General features: G+C 34.4%; 2 protein-coding genes across 2 annotated transcripts in view; one reads left to right on the top strand and one right to left on the bottom strand.

The window, feature by feature from the left end:
• Window positions 1-14,505, bottom strand: part of LOC109815482 (uncharacterized) — a 52,210-nt gene that overhangs the window by 9,260 nt on the left and 28,445 nt on the right. The gene's annotated exons all lie outside the window — the stretch shown is intronic.
• LOC109791017 (uncharacterized) lies at window positions 4,553-7,300 on the top strand. Its single transcript, XM_020350266.3, has 3 exons — window positions 4,553-4,917; window positions 5,196-6,173; window positions 7,061-7,300. The coding sequence occupies exons 1-3, from the start codon at window positions 4,836-4,838 to the stop codon at window positions 7,090-7,092; spliced, it is 1,092 nt and encodes a 363-aa protein (XP_020205855.1). The 5' UTR covers window positions 4,553-4,835; the 3' UTR covers window positions 7,093-7,300.

Here is a 14,505-nt window from a genome sequence, read left to right as displayed (position 1 = left end):
GATGAGGTGTATGTTTGAGTTATTATACCATTTAATAACTTATTTGACCATTACAAATTATTTATATATATATATATATATATATTATAATGATTATGTGTATAAATATATGTATATATGAAACAACATTAAACCCCGATAATTAGAGTGTTCCATGCAAATCTCCTCATTTTTGTGTGAAAGATTTTTGTTGAGTCCTACAAAAAATTACTCATATTTCTTAAATTCTCTTTCACACATTTCTCTTATCTTCTCTTCTTTTCTACCATTTTCCACCATACCAAATACTTTGTAAGTTAGTATGTGTTTGAATGATTGTTTATAAAACTAAATTCAAATAAAATTAATTTTTATTCAAATTTATTTTCAAGTGGAGCAATTTATATTTGAATGATTTAATTTTGAAAGCAAGTTTATTATAAAATTTAGTATAAATTTTAAACTAGTTCAAAAGTTACTTTTTATTACTTCTTGTCAAACCGACATTTTGAAGAAAAATCAATCTTGCTTACTAATAACCAAAAAATTATATTATATAAAATTAATTTTGACTGGAGTTAAAATCAATTCTCATGATTCCCACTAGAACCAAACACACTCTCTACTTTATGTCTCCTTCTGCCAAGATATTTATGGATTCAAACCCTTTGAAGTTTGAAGTTCATAGCAAACAAAAATTAATGGAACATCATTGTTGAAGTGTGATTTGTAGAAAATGACATTTCTTCTACTTTGAAAAAAAAAATCATTAAAGCACACCATTTTGATAGGGAATGTCTTGTTGAAATATTAGAATTATGTGTCTATTTCCATGTTTTTGTGCCTCTCACTTTCATCTTTTTCCTCAGGAGGTGTTAAGCACATTATGAGTGTGACTCAAAAATATAATTATAAGATTTTCTTTATTTTGAATTGAAGGAGTTAATTAACCACTTGAACAAAAATCAATTAAAATATGAGGGTATAAAATAAAAACTGTATCAACATTAATTAGCAAAGTGAGCAAAGAAAGAGAAAAAAATATTAAAAATTCTCAAATTCTGAGTAAGAGACATTCTAAAAGTAGTCAACTTATACTTGGTTAATTTCACTATTGAAAAGTCATTACATACATAGATTGAAATTATCACGTGTTAATAATTTTGATTAATTTTTAATTTTTTTAAGAGTACAAATTGTTATTATTTGTGTCAATTAGTATTGATGAATAATTTTTTTATCTAATTTAATTAAAATAAAAAATTTACTATAAATAAAACTATGGTGGTTTCGTACAATGCATGCAATATTTCTCCTATATACTAACATTGAATTATAAATTTCCAAATTTAAATAATAAACGATCCATTAAAATACCTCAGGTTTTAAAAAATCTTATTTTAGATACTAAACAACTTGTAAGTTTAATTATTCTTTAAAACTGTGAGTGTGTGTAATTATTGCCAAACACACTACTTGACGATAAAATAATTATTGTCCTATAAAACAGTATAAATCTCGAACAATATATAATTATCTAAAACGAACACTACATATCTTTTTAAAATTCCTTGTTTAAATACATTCTAAGAAAATAACAGAAATTGACATATGGGAGGAATAAATTAGCTCTTGAGCCCATAACATTGTTCTGATTCTTCCAATTTGATGATCAGAAGCATCAACCATTTAAAGAAATAAAAATAAATAAATAAATAAAAGATTAAACAAGAAATATGAACCAAAGTAACCAAAATATGCACCTTGCCCCGTTCACATCACATATTCACATAGAAGAACACATGCATCCAAATGCTAAGTTATGTATCTAACCATTATGGACATGCTTGATGGCTGAAGCAAAGAAAGATGCCAATAAATATTTCTGAAAAGCTACTTTAATTTCATTTAGTGAGATTATTTTATTAGGACTTCTTTGTTGAAGAACCATTCTATAATTTTTATTTTCTAAAATAGTACTTTTCGTTCTGTTTTTCGAAAATATATACAGATATAAAACTGTGAAATAAAAAAAAAAAGTTATACTTGATACAAAAACAAAAAATAATTTTTAAAAAATTTAATTGCATTTTTTATCCTTTTATAAATTTAGCCTTTTAATCTCTATAGTTAAAAATATTCTATTTTAGTCCCTATACATATTATTTTGACTTAATAATACTTTTGGTCCTCTTAATTTAGTATAGGAGCAATTTTGGTCCTCATAATTTGAATTGCTTAATTTTGGTCTATATATTTAAATAATGAGCAATTTTAGTCCCACAAACAATTTACCATCCAAAATTTAACAGACGTTTTATGCTAAATAAACATTAATTATATATTATTTAATTTCTTACGTGTCAAATTATTTAATATTCAAATTTTAAAAATTTTAAATTTATTTATTTTATATTTCTCTTTCTTATACGTGTTAATGTTGCAACTAGAACGACTTGTTCTCCGAGCAGAATAGGTTGTTCTGCTTGCACGCGTAGTCTGTTAATTTTGAAACTGGAACGTCTAAGTAGAACGGCGTGTTTTGATCCATCATGTGTGTATTTTTACATCCGAAACGACCCGTTCTAAAAGGAGAACGGGTCGTTCTGCAAGTGCTGCAAGGAGAACGAGGCGTTTTGAAAGGAGAACGGGCCATTCTGGATCCAGTTTTACACCATGCTCAGATCCAAAACGTAAAAAAAAAAAAAAATTAATAGCTCATTATTCGATTCTCCGGGAACCGAATTCTGAACGTAAACAGTGAAAGGTGCTACATGGGTAAATAAATTGGTACAGGTGCTTTTTTGATAAACTTTTTTAAAAAAATTCTAATTTAGTGAAAAATTCTCATTGCGATTGATATCAATACCCTTTTCATTTTGTTTTCAATGTTATTTAAATTTAAAATTTGAATATTAAATAATTTGACACGTAAGAAATTAAATGATATATAATTAATATTTATTTAGCATAAAATTCACAGTATTAACGTCTGTTAAATTTTGGATGATAAATTGTTTGTGAGACTAAAATTGTCCATTATTTAAATTTATGAACCAGAATTAAGCAATTCAAATTATGAGGACCAAAATTACTCCTGCACTAAATTAGGAGGACTAAAAGTGCAATTAAGCCTATTATATTTTATCCTTTTTAGTCTTTGTCCTCTATTTTCATAAAAATTAAAAAGAAGTTTATAATTTATAAGGACTAAAGAAAATCAAAAGTGATTTGTATAAGAATTAAAATGAAATATTTTTAATTGTGGGAATTAAAAAGTTAAATTTATAAAATTATAGAGATTAGAAGGGTAATTGAACTTTAAAAAAATACTTATTATGTTATGCTCAAAAACTTTGAAACCTTACTTTGACATGACCCAAATGATTGAAAACTTATCAGTTGTTGTACTCTAGTATTTCATCCTTGAAAATATACGTTAAATTTACAAAACTTATCAGTTGTTGTACTCTAGTATTTCATCCTTGAAAATATACGTTAAATTTGTAAAACTATTCTCTTGCTCATTGTCAAAATAGCATATTTTAAATTTTGGGACAAAAGAGGAATGGTTCACAAACCAAAAACCAGAATGAAGAAGCAATTACAGATAACATTCATCAGATTCCAAACAAGAAACTTTTATACCAAAACTCTTTCATCCCTGTTATTGGGCAAATTAACTCTTATAAAACCATAACTCATCTAATGTGTTACATTAAGTTATCAAAGATATCATCATAAAGGTGGCCAAATTAATACTATATTTGTCCTACTCATATGTCACATCATGCACCAAGCTCTCTTTTTCCCACTACAGACAATTTCCCTTCTTCCTTTTCCTTAAAAAGATCACCCTCAGATTTTAGGCTCTTAACATGAGACATTGACACACTAATGCAGTACATTGTAGCCTAAAGCACACTTTCCCTAAAGTATCTTAACTAGTATTTAGAGTTGGAACATCACAACAAAGGAACAACCATATCACATCCATTTCCAGTTAGACAAAAATTGTGATGCACTTTATAAGGAGATGTTACAAATACACAATATACTACTCTTTGCAGAAACTAAGCCACCATTCATTTTTTTCTCTTTTCTTTTGTTTGACAAAACTTTGTATATAGTGAGACCATATATAAAGAATTTTTACACGGTTATTCAATCACATTATTGTGTAAGGTAAATTTGTTGACTTGTATAATAATCATGTTAAAAGTTATACTAATAATGATTTTTATTAGTTGATTACATAGTTTATATAAATTAAAGTCAGTTTATGTATGAATGTTGATTTGGATTCATAACCCCCAAGCCATTTTCTAGGTTGCATGTCTAAAACTAACTAGTATCTAATGGCTTCTTGGTTATGGTTATTGACTAAACCAACCTCTTCCACACGCCTTAGTGTTTCCATGAGAGAGCTTTGAGTAGAAAGCAAGTAAAAGAAAAAGGGTTGATAAAACCAAACTTTGATCTTTTCCAAGGGAGAAGCAAGCATATATACCACCTTGAAATGAAGTTATAAAAACTCCCAGAAAAGGACATTGTTGAGCCGGTGAGCCAATTCCCATAAAATACTCACATTTGTGACAACTTTTCTGCACTTTTGACATGCCTTCATGCACACATCTCCAGCCAAAGATGACTGTGCATCAAAGTTGTGTCACCCAAAGAATCAATCTTTATCCCAAACAGAACCTCTTGTCTACTCTTCTTGCTTTACTCTGGTTCACTCTTACATTTATATAAAAACCTCACATTGTTCTACCTTTGAGTCTTTCAATGCACTGGAATTGGAGTGCCTCTTTATATCTCTTGTGCCATTGCAATAACCAAAATTGCAATTGGTCATGGAAACAAGAAGAGTGAGAAAGAATGTTGGGATACTTCTCCTCTACCTCACTTTGGCTTCCATTTCTCTCACTCATTGTGGTAAGCCTCCTTTACTTAAACAAATGTACTATGTTATGTCATCCCAATTTTTCCCAAATTTTGAATTTAACTATGATCTTGCATAAATGGGTCACATGTGGAAGATGTGTTGTAATGCATATGCACAGGCATTTGCTTGTTGGACTATCATTCTAGGCTATATTTAAATAGATTCTATGGTATATTAACAATTGCATTATGATATTGTTGAGATGAAGCAAATTTTGAATGGAAATAAGTTCATGGCCCAAAAGCCACATTACTTTCCCGTTTTTCAGATGCAGATAGATCAATGAGACTATTGTTGAAAGGCCCTAGACATAGGAGAAATACAATGAACAAGAACCCAAAGAAGTTGAAAGTGGTGAAGCATTTTGATGTGAATAATAATAATAATCCAACTATATTCTCATCAAATGTTCAACCCTATAGTCTTAGCTCCCCATTTTCCTTGCCCCCTTATGAATCACTGGCTCCAATCCCATTGCCAGAAAACAGCCCTCCATTTTGTGTGTTCCCACCACCAAGTACCACCACCATCCCTACACCCATAGGCCTTCAACCAAGCCCTCCAAGCCCAATAACCATAACACCAGGCCCACCAGGGTCCTTCCCCCCAGAAATTGTCCCAGGCCCACCCACTATCATCCCAGGCTCACCCGAGCCCATACTCAATCCTCCCATCATTATCACACCAAGCCCACCTGACTCCTCAATGGGCCCACCCTACTTTGAACCCAGCCCACCTTACTTTGAGCCCACCCCACCTTCCATCATCCCTTCCCCCACAGGTGGCATCACCCCAGGCCCACCAACTACCGTCCCATCCCCCACAGAAGGCACTCTCCCAAGCCCACCAACTACCATCCCAACCCCCACTGGGGGCACTCTCCCAAGCCCACCAAGCACTGTTCCATCCCCCACTGAGGGCTCTGTCCCAAGCCCAAGTGTGTTTCAGCCACCAGTAGTGTACCCTCCACCAAGTGTGCCACCACCACCCAACTATGCCCCAAGGACCACCCTGTGGTGTGTGGCTAAGCCCTCAGTCCCAGACCCAATCATCCAAGAGGCCATGAACTATGCTTGTTGGTCAGGAGCAGATTGCACCTCCATTCAGCCCAATGGGCCGTGCTATCAGCCCGACACTGTGTATGCACATGCTTCGTACGCTTTCAATAGCTACTGGCAAAGGACCAAAGGTGCTGGTGGCAATTGCGAGTTTGGAGGCACAGCCATGCTTGTTGCAGTTGATCCTAGTGAGTCCACAATCGTAGAATAGATTTAGATTAGTAAATTTTAACCATTAACTATGTTTTTTAATCTTAAAAAAAAAATTGATTTTGGTCCTTTGAAATTGTTAATAGTTTTAAAAATAGTTTCCTATGATAACTTATTATGCATCTAGAGATGTTACGTCACATTAGAGTATAGTTGTTCTAATATGTTTAAGGTTTAATATATAGTTTGTTTTCTAAATTTTTTGAAAATTTTTAATTAATTTTCTAAACTAAAAAAATTGTAATTATGTTCTTCATTTTTTAATATTTTTTTTTATTTTGTTCTTGAGGTTGAAATTTTTTTTATTGTTCATGAAATTTCATAAAATATACTTTGTAATATATAAATAATATTTTGTGAAATTTCATTAATTATAAACGAATTTCTAATTCTATAAACTAAATTACAAAAATAGAAAAAATAGAGGATCTAATTATAAATTTGTTTAATGTTGGAACTTATTGTACAATGTTAAAAAATTTCAAGATCAAATGATATATTAAATTTATGTTTAAATACATGGTATCTCGTCACAAAATAATTACAATGACTAATTGAAAAATAGACAAATTTACGAGGATCAAAATTAATTAAAAAAATCGAAGAACTAAAACTCAATTTAGTATATTTGTAAGAATTAAAAATATATTTGAATCCTGATTAAACCTATTTGCTTTATTTAGGTATACTTTTAGTTTAACTTATTTTTAAAACTGATCATGTTTTATTTCGAAACAAAGTTTTTGAAAGAAAAAAAAAATCATATAAACATGCACTAATATAAAGAACTTCATAATTAACCTAAGTCTTGTTTGGTCTGATTACAAATTGCCATCACTAATGCTACTTTTTTGCTTCTCAACAGGCTACGATGGGTGTCGCTTCATCTACAACTGATCAATGTTTTTTTTTTCTTTTTCTTTTTCTTTTTTCTCTCTAGAACAAAGCAACTTTTGGATCCCACCAATGTTTGAAGAGTGAAGACTCTTTGTCTCATAATCTCTCCTCTTTTTCTTGTGAAAATAAGTTACGAATGTATGCCACAGTGAATTACACACAAAGATTTTGCATTTTGTAAGTAATGTATATTCACCATTGACTTATAGTATATTGTGTCATCGTCTAATTAAATTAATTACTTCATATTACACTAATTAACTTGAGTTGACGTGAAAAAATGAGGGATTTACATTAGTTAACTAAATAATTAAGGATTAAATCTTGATTCATGTGAATACAAAAAAACTTAAGTTAAAGAAAATGTCTATTTATTCGATGTTTAATTTTTGAAAGAGAATATTTTTTGTGTTTAATAAGAGAATTCTCTCTGTTAATAAATAAAAAAAAATACCCTTTTAATGCATCTCAGGAAAAAAAAAAACTTTATACAAATATTGACTAACCTCCTTTTCTTCTCTACCTGATATTCTAATATGCATATTTGAAAGAATTTCAATCATAAAGTGGTCCTCATATACATATACGGCATAAAATTAACTAATCCAGGAGAATGTGTGATAAAATTTTCTGTGAATTTTCTTTCATCTGCATTTTGCTGTCGTTAAAGTTTTCCAATAAACATACGAATATAATTAAATTGTTGTATAATTATTATTTTAGACACAGGATTAGTTTAGTGTTTTTTTTACTTGTGTTTTTTATAATTAAATTGTTGTATAATTATTATTTTAGACACAGGATTAGTTTAGTGTTTTTTTTACTTGTGTTTTTTATAATTATCATAAAATATTCACTCATTTCCATTCATATAGTATCTTATTTTTAAATGATAGAGCAATAAATAGTTGTACCATTTCATTAATGTTGTTAGCGTTAATTTGAACAAAAAGATAATATTGAATATTTTTAAAAAAATTAAAGGATCAAATTAAATCTTTTAAAAATAATAACACTAAATTGAATCCTAAAAATAAATAGAAGGACTAAAAATATAAAAAGAATAGAGGACTAAATGAGATTATATTTTTAGTCCCTCTATTTTTTTATGTCAAAAAATAAATAAGTAGAAGAATTAAAAATATAATTTAACCTAAATTTTATTTTCTTTTAAGTTTTGAAGGTGTGAGCAAAGCCTAAAGAATCTTGAACAGAAGTACTTAGAATATTAACTTGAAGAAGTTGAAGAAAAAAATATTTAGACAGTGAGGTATCCGCATTGAGTGTAAATATATAACGAAAATCTTAACTAGTTGGTAAAGATTAAATGTAACCTTGTTATTTTGGGGTAAATCAATGTAAGATTTTGTATGTTCTTCTTTCTAAATTTGTGGAAATATTAATACAAAATTGTATTTTTCAAAGAAAATTTCCCTTTACATCATGTCCAATAACATGGAACTGGAGAAAGGAGAAATAAATGAGAAATATGGAATCTGCCTTGTTTGGTTGTGTAAAAATAAAGAGAGAAAATGAAGGAAAAAAAAATTGTTGATCTAACATGTTTTCAGTTCTTCATTGAATTCAATGGATTTTCAACCTTAATTATTTCTTTTTTATGTTCAACCCGATGCACTTGAAGCATCCAACTCCTAAAGTTTCTAATAATTTTTTTTGATAATAAGGATTATTATATTTTGATAATCTAACAAAATTACATGAAATATAGAGAATACATCATCCAATTATGGGATATAAATATTATATTTTTAACACTACATTGAAACATATCTTCATAAAAAGTGTCCAAAGTACTATTTTATTCATTCAATATTTTTCTTAAAAGAAATGAAAAAGAGCTTTAAAATAAAAAATGTACCCAATATATACACTAAATCCAAAGTTCTATCAATAAATATTTAAGTATTTTCACTTAAAAATATCCTTGTCTATAATAAAACTTTATACAAAATCATTCTCAAACCACTATAATGCTTTGAATAACTTAGCATTAAATGAAAAAGTAGGTGTTCTATTCCATTCTCCCTTCCTTCCAATAATTTATGTGAGTTGTTTCTAAATATAAAAAATTAAATGACTCTAAATGTGAATTATTAGTTGAACTACATGAATTAATATAAATAAATTATAATTATGTTATATTTGTCAAACATATAAGGGTCTCTTCAATAGAAGCAACTTATTTAAATTGCTTTATGCATTGAAAAGTTAAAAAGTAGTTCCTAGTGTGTCATGTTTGTAACATAGTAAGTTATTTCAGAAGACCCAAAGCCCAATATGGGTGATTTAGTAGCCCAGAACGGGCCGTTCCCAATCTGGAACGGGCTGTTCCAAACTACTAAATTCACCTGTAAATCGTAGTTGAGAACGGGTCGTTCTGGATGGAGTACAGGCCGTTCTGGAGGGAGTACGGGGTGTTCTGGAGGGAGTACGAGCCGTTCTGGATGGAGAACAGGCCATTCATCATGGAGAACGAGTCGTTCTGGATGAATCCGAGAACGGGCTGTTCTAGTTTCAGAACGGGCCGTTCTGCATGTGATTTTTGCACATGATGAAGGGGTGCAGAACGGGCCGTTCCGGATTTGGAACAGGCCATTCTGGCCACTCCTAAACTTCTATAAATAGGGGTTGAGTGGTTGAGGAGAAAGTGAAGTTAAAAGTTTTAGAGAGAAGGACTCTAGGTCTGTGAGCTCCTTTCTCCCCCAAATTTCTCTGTATGATTCTTTTTCTCCTCTAGATCACTAATGTCTTCTGTCTTTTCTTGAAATTCAGATTAGGAAGCTTGCTTTGGGAGGATTGAAGTTTCGGGTTGAGCTTCGGAAGGGAATTCTACTTCTTCTCAGTTATTGGTTATTTTGAGCCAATCTTCAGGTGAGGGAAGCTAGAATGTTTGTTATTTAAGTTGCATGTGAGTTTAGAAACTCAATTGATGCATGAAAGTTGAGGATCCATGGCTGGATCGGAGAATTCGCTCATTTTTCGGGGCTTTGGGAAAAATGGGGTTTTTGGTGAATTTGATGCATCAGATAGGTGCATGTTGATTTTGAGTTTGTTTTGTGTTGTATGGAGCCTATGCATTGTGTTTTTGTGTTTGCATGTGGTTAGATTTATTAGTTTGGATGAGAGTTTTGAACTCTCTGACTCGGATTAGGCTAGGTGTAGGTTGAGCACGCCAGGCGTGGAAGAGCTTAGGGCTCTCGGGTTGGATATTGGGCCAGGCGTGATTTGGTTGCGTCAGGCGTGGAGACTCTTAGGAGTCTCTGTCTCAAGGACACTGAGCATTAGTTAAATGCGCCGGGCGTGGATGAATTTTAGGCCTCTCAGGTTGGGATTAGGCTGGGCGAGCTCAGGCTGCGCCGAGCGTGAATATGTTTATGAAAGAAATGATGCTAATGCATGTTAAGTTGAAGTTTTGGATCATGTATGTATGATATATGATGTATGGTGAGGTGTGATTCATATGTATGCATAGTGATGATATATATGAATGTTTAAATATGATATGGGATGAGTATATGTTCATATGTGTATGATTATTGATCATAATGGTGGGTACACCATGTATGATGTATGATGCATTATTGCATGTGATGTATTATGACATGTGTATGATTATTGATCATGATAGTGGGCAGACCATGTATGATTTGTGATGCATAATTGCATGTGATGCCTTATGGCATGAGTCTAGCCCAGGACTTGAGGAGAGAAAATATTTTTTAACTGGAAGAGCTCACATAGAGTCTCTTGAGAGTGGTGCTTGGATAGGCCACTGATATATGAGAGTGGTGCTCAGGTAGGCCACTGGTTTTGGGAGAGTGGTGCTCAGGTAGGCCATTGGGTTGGGTGAATTTCCTCTAAGTCCTTAGCTAGTGTTGGAGCGGGGTATGAGGTCGAGGGTTATTCCCTTAACCAAGTACTCGGGAAGGTACGTGAATCCTTGCAAATAGTCGGTACGCGAACTTCACAATTGACTTGGTTATGCATGCCTAGGTCGTGGTAAGCCCGTACCCAGTGTAGACCCCTAAAATTGTCCGGGTCGGAAATAAAGCTTGAAGACTCTCGAAGACTGAAGGATAATCAGCCAGAAGGACTCCTCGAAGGCCCTAGGAGGGTTCTCTGTAGGTCTAGAGGTCTTAGAATAGCTCAAAATAAGGAAGTGGAGGGAAAAAGCCCAATACGGCCGTACTGAACTTAATACGGCCGTATTGAAGCTTCAATACGGCCGCAGCGAAACTCAATACGGCGTATTGAAGTTTTTGAAACTTCAATACGGTCGTACTGAAGTCAATACGACCGTATTGACACTTCAATACAACCGCAGCGAACTCAATACGGGCGTATTGAAATTTCTGAATTTCAATACGACCGTATTGAACTTCAATACGACCGTATTGAAGTTCAAAAATTTCAATACGGCCGTATTGCCCCTGTAGGGCGTATTGCGCCTATTCCCTATAAATATGACGTCAATTGGACGTCATTCCACACTTTTTGACTCAGTTTTGACTCCCTCCTTGAGTATTCTGGGGTTTTTGAGCAGTGTTCTGCCCTAGAAATCTCTCTGGGAGTCGATCCGACGAAGTTCTTGAGCCCCGAGCCATTTTGCTTGAGGATCGAACTTAGTCGAGGGGAAATCTTTTTGATTCCCTTAGTTAAAATTTTGTTCTAGGAGAGCGAGGAGCGGGCTTGTAGAGCGAGGGAACGCCAAAACGCTTCCCAGTTCTTTGCAATATATAAAAGCACGCTTCAAGAGGTTTCCTTTCAATCCTTCCTTTTACTGCTTTCTGTGTGCATATTTAAACTGTCATCATGTAGATAGTCAATTTATAATTGCTTAGAATAAATAGGGGTAATTTAGTAATTTTATACTGTTCTTTTAAAAATAATCTGTCATAGGGAACCCGAAAGGGGCGCCGTGGGGTGCTAACACCTTCCCCACGCGTAACCGACTCCCTTACCCAACTCTGGTTGTAGTGGCCAAAGTTGATTTTTAAATCAATTGCCTTATCCCTTTTTCCAATGTTTTGAGTAAAACATTGGTGGCGACTCCACGAACCCTCCTTTTATGAAAACCACTAATCCATGGAGGGTCCCGCTTGGGATTAATATGGATTAGTGAGCCTTTTAATAAAATTGCTCGTTTGACGAGGTCTCAGTTTGAGAATAAGTCATTCTAGCAATCCACTATTTTTTTAAACAAAATAACGAGTCCAACCATCAATCGCGAATGCCGAAAGCCCGTTTCGGGCCGGTGGCGACAGATGGCGACTCCGCTGGGGAAGCCTCGAGAGTCAGTCCCATTTAGTGACAGATTATTTTTAACAAATAATAGTTAAAAATTACTTCATTACCCCTTGATTGTATGACAATATGATTTATTTTGTGGCTTTAAATAACTGTTGTATGTCTAAATTCCGCAATTGTTTGAAATACAAACTGTACACAAACCTTTGCACACAACAGTTCCCTCTATACCCGGGGGCATGAGTGATTAACCATAGGGAGTGGATGTTAGTACGGCCGGTTGTCGAATGGGTCTATAGGTGCCCGTAGACCGTTGTCGGAAAACATCACTCAAGGTGATAACCATGAACTTGAGTCCGACGGTGCGTTGGAACTTTCCATCGACCTACGACGAGAGGAATTGGGTCCCTATAATGGGGGCACCTTGGGGGCCGTTGACCAAGTGAGAACAGTTAGATCCTCCTTGAATATGCACTTTTCTGCAGGAGACCCCTACCTCGTGATTCGCTCGTGACTGTTCGTGGATGAGTGAATTGTTTGTGTAAATGCTTATGTGCAATTGTTTGTGCAATAATAAATAACCTCGTGATAAGGTCTAAAAATGATCCCCATGCATAAAAAACCATGACATGAGAGGAAAGACCATGTGTGAAAATATAATAAAAGTAAGGAGCATGTACATCATTACCAATAAGACATCATGCATCCTCATAAAAACATACATTTTTAGGATCACCAATACCTCTTGACATGAGTGAAAGAGACCCATGACTATAGAGATTCTCCGTTGAGGAGAGATCATGAGTCAAGGAGGGAGGTAACACTCTATTTTAAAAAGGCAGCGCCTTAAAAGTGGAGGGTTATCAAGCTCATGTCAAGAGCGTATTCATTCCATAAATTAATTAGATTAAATATTCATTTTTAGAAAGTGGCTGGTCATCTCTCTGTCCTTACGCGCGCACGGAAAATCAAGAAAATGGAAGCATTGGAGGAGCAAAACAAAAAGCTCACAACCGAGCTTTCACAGCTTAAAGAGCAAATGGCGCAAATGATGGAACTCATGCGTCACCACAACGTCCATGGATCTCATCACAGTGAGCATGGGTCCCATCATGAGGAAGAGGAGGAAGAGCATGAAAAAGATCCTCCAAACGCCGTACCCCTTGGGGCAGGAATTATAATAAAAGAGCCCGAGGTCTCAAAGGAACAATTCCATGCCCTCGAGGATCGGCTAAGGGCTATGGAGGGGCATGATTTTGATGTCAAAGATGCCGCCGATATGTGCTTAGTGAGGGATATTCAATTCCCTCCTAAATTTAAAGTGCCAGATTTCCCAAAGTACGTGGGATCGACTTGCCCTAAAAGTCATCTCACCATGTACTGTCGCAAGATGGCTGCATATGCCACAAATGAAAAGCTCTTGATCCACTGCTTTCAAGAGAGCTTAGCTGAAACTGCACTCAACTGGTATATGCAGCTAGACGGAAATCTAGTACATACATGGAGGCAGTTGGCCGACGCCTTTCTCAAGCGCTACAAATACAACATCGACCTAACACCCGATAGGTCAGATCTTCAAGCCTTGAGTAAGAATAATGATGAATCTTTCAAGGCGTACGCCCAACGTTGGAGGGAGTTGGCGGCGCAGATAGAGCCCCCGCTGTCGGATAAGGAGACGGTGTCCTTATTCATCAACTCGTTGACTGGTCCCTATTACGATAAAATGATAGGGAACACAACGACACTCTTCTCGGACATCATCACCATTGGAGAAAGGGTGGAACAAGGACTTAAAAGTGGGAAGCTGGCTAAGCCTTCCCAATCATATGAAGCTAAGAAGGCCTTCGGGAAGAAGAAAGAAGGAGGAGTCAACGCTGTAACCATTGCTCCGTCTTCTTCCGCTTCGAAGTCAGGCAAATCGCAAAACAACTCTGTGAAGAAGTTTGATAGACTTCCGACCACTTATAGCGATCTCCTGCCGAAGCTAGTGGAGGCGCGTCTTATAGCTTACATTCCACCAAAGAAGGTGAATCCACCCTACCCCGATTGGTACAATCCACAAGACAAATGTCTATACCACTCGGGGGCACAAGGGCATTCAACGGAGAACTGCCGAGCTCTCAAGTATAAGGTCCAAGACCTTAT

The sequence above is a fragment of the Cajanus cajan genome, chromosome 10 (genome assembly GCF_000230855.2).
Source record: "Cajanus cajan strain Asha chromosome 10, NIPB_CcT2T_4, whole genome shotgun sequence".
Taxonomy (NCBI): domain Eukaryota; kingdom Viridiplantae; phylum Streptophyta; class Magnoliopsida; order Fabales; family Fabaceae; genus Cajanus; species Cajanus cajan.
The sequence above is the reverse complement of the archived record's forward strand: the minus strand, read 5'-3'. Positions and strand labels throughout refer to the sequence as shown.

Bases quoted from the DNA above. Each gene is read 5' to 3' on its own strand.
- LOC109791017 (XM_020350266.3), top strand. From the start codon at position 4,836: ATGGAAACAAGAAGAGTGAGAAAGAATGTTGGGATACTTCTCCTCTAC. The intron at 4,918-5,195 runs GTAAGCCTCCTT...CCCGTTTTTCAG, and splicing joins CATTTCTCTCACTCATTGTG to ATGCAGATAGATCAATGAGA. The intron at 6,174-7,060 runs GTGAGTCCACAA...GCTTCTCAACAG, and splicing joins GCTTGTTGCAGTTGATCCTA to GCTACGATGGGTGTCGCTTC.